At 31.3% G+C, this 22,884-nt stretch overlaps 1 protein-coding gene and 1 long non-coding RNA gene across 2 annotated transcripts; one reads left to right on the top strand and one right to left on the bottom strand.

Moving 5' to 3' along the window:
• The first annotated feature begins 11,300 nt into the window (after window positions 1–11,300).
• Window positions 11,301–16,901, top strand: LOC114733593 (shikimate O-hydroxycinnamoyltransferase). Its single transcript, XM_028921067.1, has 3 exons — window positions 11,301–11,368; window positions 11,579–12,004; window positions 15,648–16,901. Exons 2-3 carry the CDS (start codon window positions 11,597–11,599, stop codon window positions 16,545–16,547), a joined length of 1,308 nt encoding a protein of 435 aa, XP_028776900.1. The 5' UTR covers window positions 11,301–11,368; window positions 11,579–11,596; the 3' UTR covers window positions 16,548–16,901.
• A 457-nt stretch (window positions 16,902–17,358) lies between these two features.
• On the bottom strand, window positions 17,359–18,192 carry LOC114733594 (uncharacterized). The gene is made up of 2 exons (XR_003739086.1): window positions 17,894–18,192; window positions 17,359–17,779 (listed from the first exon to the last, which is right to left on the bottom strand). It is a non-coding gene; the product is annotated as an uncharacterized LOC114733594 (long non-coding RNA).
• Between the last annotated feature and the right edge of the window lie 4,692 nt (window positions 18,193–22,884).

The raw sequence follows: 22,884 nt of genomic DNA, 5'->3' as shown, positions 1-22,884 counted from the left end.
CAAGCCATTTGCATAGGTCTCCGAGTTGCCAAACAACTGGGATTAAAGAAAGTCCAACTTTTTATAGACTCTGTACAACAAGCTTTCACTCTTGATGAATGATAGTGGGAGCTTCCACCAGCACATAGATGTGATCGACAAAGCGAGTTCGCTGATTTTCTCAAATTGGGATCTTGAGATTTCTTCTCACACAGAGAATGTTAAAATGTGCGCTGACCTTATTGCCAAGAAGGCCCACCAGTCAAGTTTCGTTTACAACAATGCTTCAAGCCCTCCTCCTGATTGTCTTTGAGCTCTTAGCCAATGACCATCTTTAGTTTTGTTTCTAGGGTTTTTTCTGCTTTTGTTTCGTTTTTCTTTGTTTTTTTAGGCTTTAGTCCTTTGCTGTAAGTCAAGTTTTCTTGCCTCTTGCATTCCAAAAATAAAAATAAAAATAAAAATGTCCAAAAGAAAATCTTAAAAAAATACTTAAAAAGTTACTGTTAAAAATGTCTTCAAACAAATTGTTAAAAAATTACTACCTCCAATATTTAATATAAGAGTTTATTTAATTTTTTATTTTAGTTTTAAATATAGACCCTAATATATTTTTTTCTTATATTTATTTATTTTTTAAGATAGTCACTATAATAATAATAGTTCTAGCCAATACACTTGATTAGTAAGGATACTTTAAGAAAAACAATACTTATTTATTATAAATACTAACTTAACTGATTTTTTTAATCTACTCAGATTATTCAAGTAACTCTTATTTAAGGAAATGGAGGTAATAGTTAAAATTATGTTATGTGCAAATGCCATGTGTTTTGTAGATGATTAAAAATAAGCTGCATAAAAAATTTGCACTGTTTGAACATAAATTACACTTAAGTCCTCATACAGATTTTAGATATCTTTGGACAATAAATCTTTCAATGGAAAAATTTTCAACAATTTTTCTAATAAAACGTGTTAGTAACAATAGATAAAGAAGAAATTAACATAGAGTTAGAATAAAATTGTTAGGATTATGTAAATATACAAAGTAGTGACTTAAATCATAATTAACATCACGCCATTAGCCTTTTTTTTTTTTTTTACCAGCATACCATTAGCCTTTTGCTTTCGCGTATATATAATTAAAAATTGATATTGATATTGACATGTGAGAAATGACTTGTCAATTCAATCATTTGATTTGATGGGCTTCAATTTGCTTCTTGCTTTCTTCTTCTTCTTTTTTCTCACCCGCTTTTTTCAGCGTGTGGCGGGTAACCAAAATATCATAATTTTTTTCCGCCTTCCACATGCAATGATAGAGCTAGCTGGTTGTGACTGATGAGCTGACTAGCAGTTAAAATGACCACTTGAAATAACTATTTATCAATAACTATCTGTACCCAAAATAATAGCATTCCAATTGAGATGTTCTTATGAGATATATAAATATATATATTATTAATTAAATCAACATTCAATATCAATTGTTTTAAGTTTTAATCATTTTTTATTAATACAAGGTTTACATGGATAAATTCTGAAAGACCATGATTTTTTATTTTTTGGAGTTGAAAGGGATGGACGTTAGTAGTTTGAAGTTATTAACAAAATTAAACCCATAATCTCATGTAAAGTTTTCATGTTATTAGACTATAAAGCTGTTGGTTACAGATAGTGTAAGTATTCACAACTCAAAAAAGATATTTGTTAATCAATTAGGGAAAAAAAACAGAAAAATGCCACTTGAATTTCATAATCCCTAAATGGTCTGCTAAATTTGAAAAATCTCAATTAATTAGAATTATCATGTTAAAAAAAAAACCAAACTGCCCTTTATTTATTTATTGTTTTTAAAAATACTAAGCCCCTACTGGCCGGCTGATCGTCGGAGCTCCGACGGTCAGAAATAATTTTTTTGAAAATTTTTACAACTTCAGTATAACGGTTAACAACATTTATAACGCTATTAACAATTTCAGTATAGCAATTAACAACAGGTTTTCTGGAAAAGTCAACAAGTTCCGGCGGCCGGAAACAATTTTTTAAAGATTTTTACAACTTCAGTATAACGGTTAACAACTTTCTAATGCTATTAACAACTTCAATATAACAATTAACAACAGGTTTTCTGGGAAATTCAGCAAACCTTGGTGGCCGGAAGCATTTTTTTGAAAATTTTTACAATTTCAATATAACGGTTAACAACTTTTGTGATGCTATTAACAATTTTATCATAGCAGTTAATAACAGGTTTTTTGGGAAATTCAACAAGTTTCGGTGGCCGGAAATAATTTTTTTGAAAGTTTTTACAACTTCAGTATAACGATTAACAACTTTTGTGACGCTATTAACAACTTCAGTATAGCAATTAACAACAAGTTTTTTGAAAAATTCAACAATTGGTCATCGGAGCTCCAGCGGCCAGAAATAATTTTTTTGAAAATTTTTACAATATCGGTATAATGGTTAACAACTTTTGTAAAGCTATTAACAATAAGTTTTTCAAAAAATTCAAAAAGTAGCATTTTTACAACTTCAATAATGCCGTTAACAAGTTCCGTAACTTTATTAACAACTTTGGTATAGCATTTAACAACATGTTTTCTTAAAATTTAAAAAGAAGAAGGATTTTTACAACTTTAGCAATTACTTTTTTTTTAAAATTTTTTTTTTACAATTTCAGTATAACGGTTAACAATTTTTGTAATGTTATTAATAATCTCAGTATAGCAATTAACAACAAGTTTTCTGAAAAATTCAAAAAGTAGCATTTTTACTGAAAACTTGTTGTTAACTGCTATACTGAAGTTGTTAATAGCATTACAAAAGTTGTCAACCGTTATACAGAAGCTGTAAAATTTTCAAAAATTGTTTCCGGTTGTTGGAACTCCGGTGACCAGTTGTTGAATTTTCTAAAAAACCTGTTGTTAATTGTTATATTAAAATTGTTAATAGCGTCACAAAGTTGTTAACCATTATACTGAAGTTGTAAAAATTTTCGAAAAAATTGTTTCCGACCATCAAAACTTGTTGAATTTCTCAAAAACCTATTGTTAACTGCTATACTGAAGTTGTTAATAGCGTCACAAAAGTTGTTAATCGTTATACTGAAATTGTAAAAATTTTTAAAAAAATTGTTTCCTTCCGGCTCCCGGAGCTTGTTGAATTTCCCAGAAAACTGTTGTGTGACTACTATACTGAAGTTGTTAATAGCGTTACAAAACTTGTTAACCATTATACTGAAGTGGTAAAAATTTTAAAAAAAATTTGTTGTTCTGACCGTCGGAGCTTGTTGAATTTCTCAGAAAACCTGTTGTTAATTGTTATACTGAAGTTGTTAATAGCATTACAAATATTGTTAATCGTTATACTGAAGTTGTAAAAATTTTCAAAACAATTATTTCCGACCGTCAAAGCTCCGGTGACCAATTATCGACCTGTTATCGGAGCTCCGGTGACCGGCCAGCTACTGGGAGCATTAGTATTTTAAAAACAATAAATAAATGAAGGATAGTTTGATCTTTTCCTTTAACATGGTAATTCCAATTTGGTCTCTTGGGACCAAAATTGGGATTTCTCAAATTCAACAGACAATTTAGGGATTATGAAGTTCAAATAGCATTTTTCTATCTTTTTCCCAATTAATTATTTATTAACAAGATCTTCACGTTTTGTCATGATTTCTAGATCAATAAGTCTCACATCATAAGTAAGATTTATAAATTTTAAGGGACATGTCACCTGATAGTTTAGTTTTTTTGGGTTGGACTCACTCTTTTTTTTCCTAAAGTATAAATATCTTTTTGTTGGAATCAATTTCTATTCAAAAAAATATTAAATACTAAATGTAAACAGCTCTTTCAGTCAGCACATTATAAGAAACTAGTTTTTTTTATTAGATCCAACTCCAATTACCGGCGAACTCTCCATTTTATTATTAATTATGGTAAATTATGGTAATAATATTGGTGTTTTCATGGCCTATACGCGATGTGAAAAGAGATACCTACCCATAGAAAGATTCTTGTGGGGGGCTGGGTGGCTGGAGTCATAAAGTGTCTCTGTTATTTTGGCAGTGGAGCATACAGTAATGATAGTCTAACAGACGATGATCGGGTCAAGTCGTACGTAGACAACAAAAAAAGAACATGATGCAGTAGCTGGCGCATTAGACTTGAAAATTTTCAGCCCACGCTGAGCCGGTATGGATAACTTTCGCGGCATTTTTACGGGTGACATAGCGCTGACATCACATTCCTAACTAAAATCGTATGCATTATTACACTTGTCCCGCTATAGAAACTAGTTAATTAATTTTAGTAGGTTAAAAAAATAGTTATGTTAGTTATTTATAATAATAAATATTATTTTTAAAAATATTTTTACTAATCAAGTATTTTAGCTAGAATTATTATTATTACAAGAACTATTTTAGTTCTAAATATAATATCTATTTTTTCATATTTATCAATTTTCTCTAAATTATCCTATGGATACTCTTTCAACCATAATCAAATCAAGTAGAAGAGGGAGGAAGATATTAAAAAAGATAATTATGGTGTTTTAGGAAAAACATGTCACATTTCTTATAATTAACTGATTTACTTAACTTTTTTAATCTAATTAAATTAGTTAAATAAATCTTATATTAAGGACTGGGAAGAGTAGTATAATATGAGATAGAGAATGTATAAAATACTACTATATGTATATTAGAAAAAATCACTAAAAAACCTTAAAAATAAAAAAATTGTAAATAAAAACCAATTATAATATTAGTATGGGTTTTGGTCACAATTGAAAAGTAAATGATAATAATTTTTGTGAATAGATTTTGTATGCAATTTTTCTATATAACATATCTCCGCTAAAATTATTGACCATGTTGGTGTAGGAAAGCCGCCGCGAACGCCTTACATTAATTATGCATTTATATCTCTTCTGCTTTTAACTCTAAGAAGCCTGAGAATCAATAACGAGTGGTACCAGTATCAGGTAGGGGTGTGCATGAGGCCCGCATGCCCAATAAGCCCGTTCGAACCCGCAAGAAAAGCGCCCAGTCCAGCCCAGTAAAAAGCTGTCCAAACAAAAATGGGCATCTTCGGGCTGGGCTGATTCACGGGTAGGGCAGGGCCACGGGCAGGGTATGCTGCCCTGCCCATTTGGCCCTGCCCGAAAAAATATATAATTATATATAAGATAATATTATTTTAAGCAATTATCTCTTTTGTTTTGGCCAAAAAATTAGGTAAAATTAGAAAAAATGAAAGGAACATAAAATTATAATTCTATAAATGAGCTAAATATCAAAATATAAGATTCAATATGCTAAATTACTCCAACTCAAATTTCCTTCTTTTTCTCTTACATCCAATTTTTTAAAACAAAAAAAAAGAAAAATAAAACCACCTTTCAAATTTTGTGCTTTCACATGATTATAAGAATTTGCCAACTATATGAATAAACTAAGGGATTGAACTACTGATTTAGCTTGATTATTAAATGTTCTAATTATTAAATATATTTTTTTTACCTCCCATAAGAAATTGAAAGTTGAAGAACAAGACTACATGGGCCTTATATATATATATATATATATATATATATGAGTGATAGACTCATTCGTGATAATTTTTTTCCTCTCACTTGTCTCAAAACACGATAATTGAATTTTTTTTTACATATGATATAAGGCATAGTGTCATTACGCTGGGCTTAAAAAGCCCGCCTTGCCCAGCCCGTCCTTGCCCTGCTTAAAATGGTTAGGGCTTCTACTGGGCAGGATCGGGTAGCGGGCTGCAAAACGCAGCCCGCTCATCTTTCGGGCTGGGCATCGGGCAAAGGGTTTGCCCTGCCCAGCCCCGCCCATGTGCAGTCCTAGTATCAGCATAGCTGTTTGGTCGATGACTGGATGGTCCAAATTTACTTCTTTTTTTGTGCCAGCAGTCAAAGCGTACTTTTATTGAGCTGGCATGGATTATTAATTATTTGATCCACTTTCGACGGGTTTTTATTAAAACAAAGGAAAATTTTAAATCTCATCAATTGGAAATTAAAATTTAATACTCCTAATTAATTTTTTTTATGGGAGTAATTTTTTTGAACTTTGCTCCTGATTAATACTACTTCTAATTTTTGATGCAAAAAACATTCAATTTGATTTTAAATATAAGACTATAATCTATTTTATCTCTTATATTTATTTATTTTTAAGATAGTTCTTATGATAATTACACATATTAAATATTTTGTCAAATAATAATCCTAACTGATATATATGATTAGCAAGGGTATTTTAGGAATCATAATACCTATACTAATTTAAATAATTTTCTTAATCTATTCAAATTAATCAATTAATTTTTATATTAGGAAATAGAGGCAGAATATACAATTTTCAAGAAAACTAGCAATCTACACGATAACAAATAAAGAGTAGGATAGTATATTTATGTGAAAAATTTGCTGAAATGACTTGTAAATGGAATTAAAAACCTTCTTCCTCTAATCTATAAATATAATTAGAGGACTACTAAAAACACATGAAAGCCTTGAAAATTTCCAGCACACTTTTTGTATGAATAACTTTTGCAGCATTTTATGTGTTCCTCCCACCTCAAGTACTGCCTTCGGTCCTTAATATTAGGATTTATTTGATTTTTATTTTGATATTAAATATAAGATTTTAATATTTTTTTCTCTTATTTATTTATTTTTTTCAAAATAGTTCTTATAATGATGATAATTCTTGTTAATACACTTAATAAATAAAAATATTTTAAGACAATACTTATTTGTTATAAATAACTAATGTTATAGACTCGAAGTAGTAAAATTCTTATACCCTCAACTTAGCTTGGAAATTCTTGTTTGATATGGACAAATTTAACTTGTTTGTGGTGATGTTAAAAAGAAGAATGAATGGATTAATATTAACGGCAGGATAAGCCTTTAACGTAATCGTCTCTGTGGTGTATTTGATTCTGCATATCTTCATCGCTCTTCTATAAGCTTTTTCGTTTTGCTATTAAATTTGGCCAACATTGTTTTTTTTTTTTTACTACTTTCGAAGTTATATTAAGTTAAAAAAAAATTTTGAATGCTCATTGCTCCTTCATAAAAACGTTCAGGAAAAAAAATAAATAAAAAAGAAAGCAGGGACATATCCCCGGGAAATCATATGGGGCGTAAGGTTTAAAATGATAGACGTTCATTTAGTAGCGAATAGCGGAATAGGGCGATACTGCTCCTTTTATGATATTTCCAAAACAATATTGAGGAAAAAAAATTTCAGATACCAAAACTTTCAAAGTAAAAATAACCCTTAACCATTTTTCTTTTTTCCGCTTGCAGTTTGTTGAATTCAATATTATTGTAAGACAGAGAGATATTCTTTCTCGATTTTTAGAATGTTTATGTTTGTTATATGTTTATAACAATTATTTAATAATTGTTATTTTTTAAATAAACATGCAATATGAGAGAGGGAGAAAAACAAATACTAGTTGACCATAAAGTCATGAAACCATTTATTGGAACTTTCCCTTATTTCTTGGGTACGGGTTGATATGAGGGAAATGGATGAGAAGGAAGGGGAAGGAAATTTTAATAAGTTCTATTTAAAAAAAGAAAAGAAAAGTGGGATTTTAAAATTTTAATAAAAAGAAGAAGTAATATAAAAGACTAATAAAAATTAATTAAAAACTTTTAACCATGTTGTTTTAATTTTTCAAATCTAACTTATTAAAATTTTCCCTCTCCTCTCCTCCTCTCGTTTCCCCTCACACCAAACTCTTAGCCATTGATGGTTCCATGTGCTTATTACTTACTAGGGTGGTCTTCAATGCTTCAATGCATATCCGTTTGGCAGGAGCAATTAGGTTCACCGGTCTCCTATTATCCATTATTTTTCCTTTTTTGTACTTGGAGATAAAATGGGTAAAAAATACAATGACTATAATATATAAGTGCTAAAAATTACTTAACAATATATAATCTTAATAGAACAATATGACTATTTTGATTGGATTTCCTCCCTTTAAAAAGACAATATTACGCGTCAAACATATGCTTACGTTTAGTTCTTCATTGAAAAAAAGAAGAAGCATAAAGTGCAATTTTTATCTCTATAATTGACAACCTTTTACTAAAAATTCTCCGACCACCGAAGTTTTGACTGCCGGCGACCCACGGAGGTGGAAGTTTTTCAACGTGAGGGGCAGTTAGGTCGTTTCGCTCGAATTCTAGAATTTTGTCTAGCATTTTGTGATTTTGGGGAACTGATTTGGGTTCTGACTAATTCTGGAATACTTCCTTGTCTTTTTCAAAAGGCTGTGGAGAGAAAAGCAGATCATTTTTTTTCCCCACATTTGACCTTCTTCTTACTTGAATCTCGACGCTTCAAAGATGCTGCAATTAAAAGTTAAAGAATAGAAAGAAAGGAAGAAAAGTTATGAACTGGCCGGTGATTGCCAACTCAATGGAGTGTTTAAAAGAAATCTTGTGATTTAGTATATACTATTTTTTAATCAATGTTAATTATTACTTGTACATGAGTGCATTTCTCCAATTGGTTTACTTAAACTGGTTTGTTAAATACGATTTCTTAAATTGAACTTGATTTGCATTATAATTTCGTCCAAATTAAACTCAATTGACTAATTGACTAAAAATATTATTGATGGCCCCCTAACATGCGGTGGCTCATAAACATCATATCCTCTCAACTTGTATTGCGATAGTGCGTTCTCGCATTTAGTTTGTGTTTGATGCATGATGTGTCGAATTTGTCACTTTTCTTTTAATTAACTTTTTGAGTTAAAGGAGTATTTGGATGAGAATTAAACTATGATTTTAACAGTACTTTTATAGTATATGAATTAAATATATAGATGAATTTGTTTTGTTTTTTTCGAAAAGTGCTTTTTAAAAATATTTTTATATGTTCCCAAACACCCCCTAGACGTAAGATCTCATAAAATTTTATAATAATCTAATCGCTAAGGACACGTTTGTGTTTGTTCCTGTTAAGTATTTATAAGTATTTTTATATAAGCTGAAATATGCTTTTGACGCATTCTTACTTCATATTTGGTAAATTACTATAAAGCTGTTTTTAAAACTTTCTAAATAAGCCCTAAATCATTATGATTGTTTTGTAAATAAAATGAATTTCTAAGGTCATGGCTATCTAAAAGCATGAATTTTAAAAGCTAATTAACAATTTTATTTTTTAAATAAAAAGTGAACAATGTACAGAATCATCAATTAAAGATGCCAGATTTATTTATAAAGCAGTTAGACTTAATGTGAATTAAAGAATAAAATAATCAATTATAAATATAATCAAGGTACAGGAACAGGAACTCACCAACCGCGGAATGAGAGAAAGTTGGGGACACGCTGGGCATGCGTAATGAGATACACGGTGGGGCCACGCGCCTGGCCGCACCTGATGTGGATGAGGGATAGGGAGTTGGTGGCTTGTTTCCTCCTTGGCACCATTTACTTCCCATCACCATCTTATCCATTTTTTTTAAAGGATAATCACTATGATAACAAAATACTACAATCTTCAAAAAGGTCTCAAGTTTCGGCATAAAAAATAACACCATAATTTTTAGTATAATTTTTAATGCACAAATTATTTAGTTTAAGGCAGTTTTAATGATTAAAGAAGGAAAATAACACTAAATTAGAAAAAAAACAAAATTAATAATAAGAAGATTAAAAAAATTGATATACAAGTTTTCATGTAATATCCTTTTAGATAACTACATATATGAGATTCTCCTTTATAAATTATTGGGAGTGATCTACAGAACTTAAATGTTTGAATTGTAAAAAATAATTATCACTTATCTAAATTCTACAATAACAGTAGTAATTATTTTGTAAAACTAAAACTAATTAGGTATTTCAAAATTTAGATAACGTGATATAATAAATTTTGATAACTTATACTGTGTATAAATAATAAAAAATAAAATGTAGATAGTTTTTGTTAATGTAGCTGATTTTTTAATATAAAAAATAAAAAAATTGCTGACTTGATCACACTTTAATATAAATTAATAATATTCCTTCCATTCCTAATTTTAGGTGTGATGTTTCTATATATAAGAAAGTTTACAAAATTTTAAGAATCATCACTATATATATTTTTTGAAATGCGCCTAGTCACTGAATAAAATATTTTTACCACTATAAAATAAAATAAGAAAATGATAATTATTTTTTAAGGAAAAATTAAAAAATTAAAAAATAAATTAATCAAAACTACTTTATTGATATGAGTAAGGTTATTTTTCTTACAAAAAGAGACTATGGAGGAAGTATCATATTAAGGGTAATTTTTTTAATAAAAAGAGAATGGACTAAATATTATATTTTCTCATATTCTAAATATAAGAGAATATAATATTAGTCTATTTATAAGGTGTCATGTCAAAATACCAAATGATTTTTTTAATCCTACAATTTTAATGGTGGCCTCTCGCAAAAAACAAAAATAAACAGGAGAATAATTATTAGAATACCGAGATGTTTTTGGACAAATAAAGTCAAGTAATAACTTTTCTTTTTTATGTGAAAATATCTAAAATACCTTAGAATGAAAATAGGGTAGAGTATATCATATAACATACACAAAGTAAAATAAAACTCCCATAAAATAGGGCAAGGAGCATGCCTATCTGGCCTTAAATATGAAAGCTAGTTAATAAAAATATCTTAATTCATTTAATTCATTATATTTATTATTTTTTAAGTTTAATTTATCTAATTTATAAATTGGTATATAATTTAATGTTGCATAAAAATATTTTAGGAAGATGATATTATATTTATTAGAATTAAGTAATTTTATTAATTTATTCAAATTAATTAAATAACTTTTAAATTAAAAAAGAAGAGGAGTATAATTATATAGTAGTCTAGTGTAGAATTGTGAAGCACCGGCTGCGTCATACACACCATACCCAAATGGCTCCCCTCAGTAGGTCAGTGCTGATGGTCTACTTCAAATACTTCGCTGACTCTTACTATTGGCACGACCCGACTCTTTTTAAAAAAATTTTGGAGCCACGTCACCATCTCACCAACTTTCCTTTTACCTCCTCCATGATTATTATTATTATTTTTGTTTTTATTATGAGCCTTAATCGCACTCCTTTTTTCTTCTTTCCCTCCCCGCCACAACCTCCTCTTACTTGTCGCCTTCTCATTGGTCCCCCTAGTTGGCGCGGTAGGTGAGTGACCCCACTCTTACCCTTTCGTTTTCCCTTCATATATTGGCCCCCCCTCACGTTCATTTCATTCTCCCCCTCCTTCATCCCTTCCACCACCAAATCCCCAACCAATTCCTTTCTCTTCCTCTCACCTTCTGGTATTGCTTCCTTCTTCTTCAATCATCAATTATTATTATTATTATTATTATTATTATTAATTCCCTGAAATTCTCTCGCCAGATGTTTCTCTCTTCTACATTTTGATCTCATTTGCTCATTTCTTTGTTTTGCATTTAATTTTCAAGCATAATAAATGGAACTGTGCGAGTTGGATTAATTTCTCACGTATTTGTTGTCCTGTTTTGTAGTGGGACCCACTAATCACGATGATCATCAACGTCAAGGCCTCCACCATGGTGCGGCCGGCACAGGAGACGCCTCGCCGGGCGTTATGGAACTCCAACGTCGACCTGGTGGTGCCTAACTTCCATACGCCCAGCGTCTACTTTTACCGGCCCACCGGTGCTGCTAACTTCTTTGACGCTGAGGTTATGAAGCAAGCTCTTGCCAAGGCTCTCGTTCCGTTCTACCCGATGGCCGGCCGCCTCCGCCGTGATGAGGATGGTCGTGTTGAGATTGATTGTAACGGCGAGGGTGTGCTCCTCGTCGAGGCTGAGACCACCGCCGTGATTGACGATTTCGGTGACTTCGCTCCCACGCTTGAGCTCCGGCAGCTTATTCCCGCCGTCGATTATTCTGGCGGCATCGAAACATATCCATTGCTGGTGTTGCAGGTACGCTTCTGTTTGCCAACTTCCAACTATACTATCGTTCTGATTTGGGCGAAGAACAAGTTTGAGATGCTTAAGTCCACAGAAAATCTCAAATTTATCTTAAATTATTTTAGGACAAATTGATCAAATTACTTCATTACAAGACCAATCATGCAAAGCTACTAAAAAACTTACATATCTGCAACTCGTCTTTAATGATTAAAGGAACATATTTTCAATGCAAAATTTTTTTTACGCGTAATTAAAAATAATCGCAAAATTAAGGAGGCGTTGCTCTCGATGAATTTTTAAACAAACTTTGACATTTATAAGATCTCACTTATAATTTACAAACAAGATCTTATAAATATAAAATCTCATTTATAGTCAATCTTGTAATTAGAACCTGGCTAGTATTATTCTTTTATCACGGAGAACTTTTTTTTTTTTAATAATTGATTTTTCTACCCAGAAAATGACTGATTCGCTGTGTAATTGAATTAATTAAAAAAAACAAATACACTTGTTGAACGACGAGCGTTGCGACCTCGGATTTCAGAGGAATTTTCTGATAAATCAATGCCCGCGCGCATTTGAAAGGCGCCCGATTATATTGGCCAATAATGGCAATTTGCCGTCCTGCCCCTACAATTTGTTTTCTTATTTCCATTTCTATTGCAGAGAGACATTCCCCTTAAAAAAGCACGCCAAATGTTCCTTCAATTAATGAGTCAGAAGACAGAATTAAATATTATCCTGGTATATAAGAAAATCCTTTAAATTAATAATTTTTTTCAAACTTACTCTTATTAAAATTTTATTTCTATATTTATAAACTATTCTCTCATCTTTCTTCTTTCTTCTTTCTTCTTTCTCTCTTTTCAATAAGAATCAAATAAAAGTAAAAATAGAATATGATCATTGGATATGTTATAAATAATTTATTTAATATAAGGGCCGGAGTGGTACGCATATATGTTTATTTCCTATATATATAAGTTTTTTTTTGTAGGAAAAGAAAGTTTGTTCCTTTTTTTGCCAGAAAAAATTTTATTCTTAAATATAAATCACTTATAGGGTAATTAGACACTTTTTTAAATTTTATTTTTATTGAATACAATAAAAAATGGGTGAGAAAAAAATGTACAACATATTTTTTTCAATATTTTTTTAATAGGGATAAATGTGAAAAAAATTATCAATTTAATATATTAATTTATACATGAGAATAGAGACGTATATAGATTGTTATTCTCTTATGCTATTAATATAACCACTATAAAATTAATCGGATTTATAAATTTTAAAACAGTGCTTCCTCTCTCTGCCGGTCTCTCTGTTTATTTGTTCTGATTTAGTTTTTTTATTTTGTCCCTAAATATATATACTATTCTAATTTTAAGTATTAAATAGATATATTTAAAATTTAAACTAGTATGAAATTAAATTGAAGGCAAAAATAAAAAATAAAAACAATTCTTACATACTCCTTTTTGTCCCTTATAGGGCAAAGATGGGGTAGTTGATTTTTTTTTTAACTTCCAAACCTTACTTCTCCTAAATTACAATAAGTTTTTGGCACGCTTTTAAATTCTAAACTATTTTATTATGGTCATTAATTTTAGTGAATGATAAAATTAAAAAATCTCACATTTTTCTATAATTTTAAGGATATGAACTACTGCTTTTTAATAACTGTAAAATTGGTTAAATTTTACCTTTAATTAAAGAATGGAGGGACGGAGGAAGTACATGTTTTTGTGGAATTGAGGATACTGTTCATCCAAGAAAATAATAAAAATAATATTTTCATGGAATATATCAGTATATCACTATTTTTTTAATTTATATAATGATTTTACAAGTGACTCATAATTTAGGTGAAAAAATTGTTTGAAAAAAATAAGGGTAGAAAATCAGAAAGCAAAGCAAGAATGGGGGCACGATATCAATAATCATTATGTATTCATTGAAGTTTTATTATATGTAAATAGTAGGAGTCAATTCAAATTTCCTACTTTGGCCAAAAAAATTCAAATTTCCCGTAAAATCCAGGAAAGCCTTATAATGTTAATGAGGTTGGTAGAATCAGGCAAAAAATAAAAAAAGTAATAATGAGGTTGGTGGAGGTTAGAAGTTGATTGATGTCTGCTTTCGCCGGTGATTCCAATATCAAATTTTGGGGTGCAAAATCAAACGGTCAAAGTTTTTGCCTGACGTTCAAAAAGTCGCGAGATCAATGCTTCAAAAATTTAGGAAAGCGATACATTACCTTTCCTATTTGATATAAGATTTAATTTGTAAGAATAATTCAAAATATAAATTAATTCAAAATATAAATTAGATCTTGTATTAAAGATATAGATAGTACTGTTGTGTTTTAGTAAAATAATTTTTTCCCAATTTTTGGTAAAATAATAATTTTTTTAGAGAAAATTAGTTTGTGTTCAATAAAAAATATAATTACTAAACAAATACTGTAACAAGTAAAGTTTCAGTATATGAATTAACAATAAAATGCATATTGCATATTTATCATTGAGCCTTTTTTTTGTGATTACTTTTTTTGTTGGGATCTTATAATAATTTATCTAATTACCAACGTTTATATAAAATAATAATTAATGATGTGAAACTTATTTATACAAATTTAAAACTAAAAAATCCAATAATATCAAATTCTAAAATTATAAGAAACTATTTGTATATGATTTGCAATTTTTCGTATTCAAAAAATCGAGCCCAATTTATTTACTTATGACTTGGTATTTAATAGATGAGATCTATTGTCCAATTGGGGACATCGAATAAAATTGGAATGAACAGTCAATTTTTTAGCCAAGATTAATTCTTAGAAATTGACCTATAGATATTGAGTTATATTTTACATTTTTAAGTGTTTTTGATTCAAATCTTGTGATAATTTTTAAATATTGACTCAAATGCACAAATCAAATACAAAAGAAAGTCTAAAATGATTAATTTATACGTCAGAGCTCCATATTATGTTTTCTCATACACTTTCTGATATACTACCTCTTATCTTTAATATAAAAATTAATTGACTAATTTTAAAAGAAAAAAAAATCAAAACAATAAGAAAGATTGAATGGAGGGAGTTTTGTTTAGGATTCATGTGATCTCAAAGCGGGAAAACAAAATTTATAATTTGATAAAGAGACGACCACTTTAGTATGAAGCATAATCCATCGTGCTTCATCTCATTTCCGGCGTATCAAAAAAAAAAAAAAAACCATCGTGCTTCACGTTCCTAGATAGAGACATAGAGTAGATGTTGGGTGTTAAAAAATTATGATACATTTGAACTATCTCACATCACTTGTATTCTCTGGTAAAAAAATAATTAAATTTTGTAATGTTCTTTACATGATTTTTTTAATTAATATATTTCCTCATATGCCTTTTCTCCATATCCCTAGATCATTTTGATACTTTAATTAAAAGCATAAAATTACAATAATAACTGGGGTCTTATAGGCTGTAGCCTAATGACACTAAACCCTAAAGTCTTACTCAAATATGAGATTATAAAGTCAAACTTTTTACGGAAACAGGAGACGCGTTAGGACAAAAAGGCTAATTCTTTCAATAATGTGTGTGTTCAAGCAGCCACCAACCAGTTTTGGGACTTGTCTATTTGCAGGTAACGTACTTTAAATGCGGGGGTGTGTCCCTTGGAGTGGGGATGCAGCACCACGCAGCAGATGGGTTCTCTGGGCTCCACTTTATCAATACATGGTCAGACATGGCTCGCGGCTTAGACCTTACCCTCCCACCCTTCATTGATCGCACTTTACTCCGAGCCCGTGACCCGCCTCAGCCTGTATTTGAGCACATCGAATACAAGCCCCCTCCTACCATGAAGTCCCCACCTCAACCCTCAAAACCCGGTTCAGACAACAATGCAGCAGCGGTCTCCATCTTCAAGATGACTCGTGACCAAGTCGCTGCCCTCAAAGCTAAGTCCAAAGAAGATGGTAACACTGTCAACTATAGCTCCTATGAGATGCTTGCTGGTCATGTCTGGAGAAGCACGTGCAAGGCACGTGGACTCCCTGATGATCAAGAGACCAAATTGTATATTGCAACTGATGGACGGTCTAGATTGCAGCCACCCCTTCCACCAGGTTACTTTGGGAATGTGATCTTTACAGCCACGCCTATGGCTATAGCTGGTGATCTCATGTCAAAACCAACTTGGTTTGCTGCTAGCAGGATTCATAATGCGCTCTCAAGAATGGATAATGATTATTTGAGATCAGCTTTGGACTATTTAGAGCTTCAACCTGATCTCAAAGCTCTTGTTCGTGGAGCTCATACTTTTAGATGTCCAAATCTTGGAATCACGAGTTGGGTTAGGCTTCCAATACATGATGCTGATTTTGGATGGGGAAGACCTATATTTATGGGACCCGGTGGGATAGCTTATGAGGGGTTATCTTTTATACTTCCAAGCTCAAACAACGATGGAGGCTTATCAGTGGCAATAGCTCTACAGCCTCAACATATGAAGGTGTTCAAGGAAGTCTTGTATGAGATTTGAGTGAGGAATTGAATCATCAAGAACGCCAAATGTTCTCAGGTGGTGTTTTTCTTTCTTTTAGTTAAACATGTCTACATATGTCATTATTGAGACTTCATTTTAACAGAGACAATTATATGCCTCTGCAAAGGATAGTAGTTCTGTACACTTTTAAAACGAACTTCACAAACAAAAGCATTACTAATTTTGGATCACATTTGAGTAAGATTTGTTGAACAAATGCCAATTTGTCAGCCTAAGCTATGTATCTTATATATGACCTTTATCTGCGGCGATGGCTTTGGAGCCTGAACATGATTGTGTTTCAGGAATTGTAGTATAGCGTTTGAGGAATTGATAATGACTTCTGACTTCTTTCTACTAGTTTCTAAATTAGTCGTCCAGCGAAATTGAAGGTGAAAACCTTGTAGTTGCTTTTGTTGGCCATAAAAATTAGTGGTAGCAAGGTCTTGAAAGAAAATAAGTGTTGAAACATTCGGGGCAACTACTATATTGGCCAGCTTGCTAATATAAGCCGATATATTAGGCTTGGTGCTTTTGTGTTATTTGTGCAAGTGAAGCAGCAGATAAGTGAATGCTAGTGAACAGATGTGTGAGAATAGTAAGTGTAGAAGTGTGTGAGATTTGAGTTAGTAATAGAATTCTCTCACTTGTTCTTCTGAGCTTGCCTGCCTTTAGCTACTAGAAGACTTTCTCCCATTCTATTCAGACTTCACTGACCTCCCTAATCCTACTTACCTAGCAACATGTTTCAGTTTAACCTCTTAATTTTTTGTTGTTGTGATTAATCCCAAATTTTTATCAGCTTATGTATAAACATAGACATCTTTTATTCGATATACTTGAGATGTTAGGTACAGTGGTCTGAAAAAAAGCATGCATCAATTGAGATAAGCTATTCTTAATTTCTAGTGGGCACAACTGTAAAGAAAAACTTATGAGAAAATAAAGCTCTACGAAGACATAGATTTTAAAATGTAACTTGTCTAGAACACCTTAAAAGAAGTAAAAAGAAAAGAGAAAGGCTAAACCAAGGCTTCCATGAAGAGCCAATATTGAAGTCCAAGATGACATTAATGGAGGAGAACTTTGAGAGCGAGGATCTCTATGATTGACGTCGGAACCCCCACTGGCTCCTTTTCCTCTCTGAGCTTTACTTGTTTCATAAGATCCTTGATGCTTTTCTTCAACTTTGCTGTCCTTTAATAGGCTTCCACTTATCTCTGGTCTCCCTATATATATTTTAAGAGAGAAAAAATTTAACCAAATTAAGCAGAAATAGAATAATGGGACATCTGCAACTTCTTGAAATGATATATAGTGTGCTGTGTTTGTAAAGCTCTTACCATGGACACTCTGTTTTTGGATGCTGCTACTTGAGGGGTTTAGAGCTCTCTGTTCTGAAGTGAATCGTAGAGGCAAATCTGAACTTGATCTTGCCTCAGCACATAAAACAGACAGGAGAAGTGTTAGTAATAATATTATCCTCATCTCAGGATACAGCGTCCTCTATGACTATAGCTATAGAGGTAAAGGTGGAGAGGTACAATGACTCTGTTTGATGTGTTCTGTGCTCCTAACTTACCGTTATTTATAATCAAAATAAGAAAGTATAAAATAGGGTTGCGTTGAGGACAAGCAGAGTACAAGCTAAACGAATATCTCGATGTTGGTCGGTATCAGATTCTTGTCCTGCTTTTGTGCACAAAAAAAGCTCACATGATAAAGGGCGAGAATCAGAATCAGCACATTTGCATGTTCCTTTACTTCTTTTGTTCCTTTCATAAACTCGAATTTCAGATATTGTTTTTATTTCCGACATTCAATTGACTTGTCCATGGGATTCACCCCGAGGGTTGGAGAAAGTTGAAGTGACAGATCTCACTAGAAAGCACCAAATGTGTTATGTAATTATCAGTGTTAAATGAGTTGGTTCAAGCAAAAGAGGCTTTCATGTAAGAAAAATATAGAAGATGCTTCGAACGCTTAAATATGAAGTCTTAGCTCCAAGTATGAGTGAATACATGAAATGCCTCAATTGGGCCAAACAATACTTCAATATGCCACGATCAAAAAGCCATATAAAAAAAATTAAGGCATATCTAATACTTCAAAGTATTTTTTTTACGTATGTATAACAATCAAAAGTATTTTTTGATATATTAGCATCATAAAATATTCTTTTCATATGCGTTCAACACCTTAAATTACATTTTGATACATTTAGCACATTAGAGTATTTTTTTTATATGCACACAACATCTCAAATTAATTTTTCGCACATCTAGCACCATAAATTGCGAAGTTAAAATTGTATTAAAAAATACTTTAAGGTGTTAAAAAATACTTAAAGGTAAAATGCTAGATGCATTTGATAAAATATTTCAGGGTATTAGATGCACTTTAATTTTAAAAAAAATTAAATATGTTGTAATGAATTGAAAGGATATTTTCAAAAAAGAATCTAAATTTTTTGAGATAAGTTGCTACTGTGAAATGATTCAACACGATCAAATTTGAATCTAGATCTTTTGACAAAAAAAGACATTAAATATCAACAAATATTGGTTTAGAATATCAGAATCTTATTTTCATAACCAAAAAAAAAAGAGAGAGAGAGAATCGTATTAATGAGTAAGTCAACAGCCAACTTATTTAAACTTCATGGTTTGAAAAGGTAAATTCGGAATATGCTATACACAATGCTAGAAAACTGCGTTCAGCCGCGGATAAAAGAATATATATACTTCTCTGGTCCTAAATTACACTATAAAAGATGTCTTATATTTAGGACCGGAGGAGAAATTAGTTTCCTTGCACTTTCATGGCACTTCATCTAACTACAATCCCGTGAACTCCTATTTAGGTGGTTCCATCTTCGCTTTAACTATCGACATTGCCGGTTAGTTTGACTACTAAACATTCCAATGTTGCGTCCAATGTTGTCTGAAATTTAAATTTCAAAGAATAAATATAAAAAAAGGAAAAATATATATATACAGGTCTTTATAGTTTCATTTAATTTTAAATCAAGTCCTTAAACTATTTTTTTTAATTAAATCTTTATCCTTTACACAGTTAAAGCCATCCATCCTTAAACAAACGGAAGTTATAACATCGTGTACTTTGGATGAGGTGGCAGATGATTATCCACAGGTGGCTTCTCAGTAAGCCATGACTGGACTCTTCCAGGGCTAGGCTAGCATATGTGGAGTTAAGTAGAGGGTTCGAGTTCAACATCGGAGGAGACAAGCGGGAAGACGAAGAGAAGGTCTTCAACCAGCATGCAGGGTGGTTCTTTAGGAATTCGAGTTCGAACACGCTCTCACCTCTTGCATCCTTGTTGCGGCTCTGTTCGTTTGGTTCTCTAACACTTGAACCAGAGTTGATCGAATCTTCTCTGTCTACTGCAACTCTTTCATCAACTCCTTGAATAATCAAATATCGATGGCTTATTCTACAAAAGCAATTGGTTTGACAAACTCTAAGCTCTTTCATCTACCATGCCTTACTCCACTGATTTTTTTTCCCCTTAAAAAAACTACTCCCTTCATTGAATTGTCCCTTCGTGCTCTCTTTTCTATTTTCTTTCTAGACAATGTTGGAGTTAATGTCAAAGTTGAAATTAAAAACATGAGTATATGCTGCTGGTGAATTGTGTTGAGTTGAGGAATTTACGAGGCAATATTAATCATCAATCAATTGCTTGGTATTTAATTTAACATAATAATCTACCACTTCATGGCTATCTATTCTTTAATAATATCAGTTGACTGAATTGTTTTAGGGTCTTCTAATTAAATTCGTGTTCCTTGTTATCATATGATGAACAAGACAATGAGATTCGTAATTCTCAAACCTCAAACTTTTCAGGATCGCACGTCAAATGATGAGATTCATAAACAAGAAGGAAGGACAGATTCTATTATTGTGGATAATATGAGGCACAAGGTTGTTGTGGATGATGGAAAAATTAAGTCAACTTGGATGGCAAATTCTACTGATATAATGCATAATGTTGAAGCAAAGGAAGTGACTATGGATTTGCTTGGACAATATGCAGATAAAGGAAACAAATGAGGAAGATGACCAAGAAAGGGTGGTGGAAATCTGATCTTCCAAGATAAAATCTTGTGATTTTGGTTTTGGCTCTATATATTTGTGATGTGGAAGTAGGCTGTAATTATGAATGTTAAATATAGTTTGTGGCAAGACAATGATATAGCCACTTGTTTAGGTCATTTATGATGCTGAATGTAAAGTATTTGGATGATAATTATATTCTGTCGGTTGTTTAGGATGAACGTTTCGGCACCTGTGTGTAAGGAGTGTTTTGGTTGATTTGCTATGTAAGCAGGGTACTTGCTGTATCTTTTTTTTTGATACGCAGGGTAGTACTCGCTGTATCATTAGCACTTGTTTAATGTAATTCTATTTCATTAAGTTCTTGGAGCTTTTATTTGGCATAGATAATCACAGAGTGTACATTTTTTAGGTTGCTTTGCGCATGAACTTTGATAACCCCAAACAATAGGCTTTTGTATAAAAGCTTGGTAACAATATTGAAAGGTTAGGAAGCTTAAATGAAATTCGTGAATAAATTATTCTTTCTTTTTTGGCTTTTCCGCCTTCATTCCTTTTTGGTCTTTTCCCTTTAGAAGTGTATGAGATTATCTCAACAAGACAATTATTTTGCATTGAACTATTTAAAAAAGAAATCATTTCATTAATAATATTTTGTTCCTTACATATATTGTGACTATAATACAATAGTGGCCATCAGAAGTAAACCATGCAACAAAAGGGCCATAAAGATGTTGCCATCACAAATTAGATTATATTACAACATAAGGCAACATTACATTGCGGGATATGGCAATAAAAACCTAATTCCGAAGGTGTTAGGTCAAGAAGAGATGCTTGGACTATTTCTTCAGAGGTCTTGGACAGCGTTGTTCTTAACCTCTATCTTTCTTCATATTTTCATCTTTACAGCCCGAATTCTGAAGGCAATTCAAGAAGAGAATACTGTAAAAGTAACAGTAACTTAGCAGCAAAAAAATTAAAATTAAAATAGTAATAACATAAGCAGTAAAAAATTAAAATTAAAATAGTACTCCTCTGATCCTAAATATAGAACCTATTTTGTAGTGTAAATATAGGACCCATTTTGTAATACTAAAAGATCATCAATATAAATGAGGAGGTTATCAAGCATAGATTCAAAGATTCTGATTATGGCCTTTTAGAACAGTGATGGGGCAACTTTGAGCCCAAATGGCATAATAGTTGTGATGATGATGATCATGGTTTGAAGCAGAAAGCTAGAAACTGGAAGATTCCTGTGTCTACTGTTCCTTCTAGCAGATTATCTTTGTAATATTAAACTATAAAAAGGTTTCATATTTACACTACAAAATGGGTCTTATATTTAGGATCGGAAGAATAATACATAAACATGCCGGTCAAGGACTTCCATTCACTTGCTTCATATCTGAGGGTAGCTCTTCATGGCATTTTTCAGGAAGGACTTGACAATGTAATTGAAAGGCTATTAGGTGAGGCACTCAATATCGACATTAATGACTTTACCAAGTCAAAAACTTGAGGACACTTGTTTTTTTTTAAATGTCTCTGTTCCTTTTCAAATCTGATAATTTTGCTTGTATGATCATACATTCTATCACCATGATTTTCTCCCAATCCTGAAATCGATTCCTTGAAGTGGAGAGATTTTGTGAATCCAAATCCTGAAATGGATTCCTTGAAGTGGAGAGATTTTGTGAAGTTGTCAATAGAAGAAGAGTGTGTGTGCGTTTCTATTGTCATGGATATTGATGAAAATTGATTGTTAGATAACTAAAATTTTGATTTATGATTGTTTGTTGCAGAATCTTATTACATGTTTTGAAAAATTGTGTGCAAATAGATTAAGAATAGATTGCAAAACTCGTTATAAAAATTATCATTTTTATTTCACAAGTTGTTATTTACGTTACATATTCAATAAAACTGTATGTTTAAAAAACGGATTAAGAATGATTTTAAATAAACAAGTCGCAAATCTCATTAAACAAGTGATAAATTTCACTACGCAAGTTGTTAATCCCATTAACATGCTTAATAAAATTTGTGTGTAAATGGATTAAGAACAAATTGTAAAACTCGTTACAAGAACTGACACTTTCATTTCACAAGTTGTTATTCACATTACATGTTTAGTAAAATTATAAGTAAATGGAATAAAAATGGTTTCAAGTAAACAAGTTGCAAATTCTCTGAAAATAGGTTACAAATCCCATTAACCAAATAGTAAATTTCACTAAGTAAGTTATGA

The sequence above is a fragment of the Neltuma alba genome, unplaced genomic scaffold (assembly GCF_004799145.2).
Source record: "Neltuma alba isolate B1F8T4 unplaced genomic scaffold, ASM479914v2 tig00013018_pilon, whole genome shotgun sequence".
NCBI classification, from domain to species: Eukaryota; Viridiplantae; Streptophyta; class Magnoliopsida; order Fabales; family Fabaceae; genus Neltuma; species Neltuma alba.
This window is presented reverse-complemented; position numbering and strand designations above follow the sequence as displayed.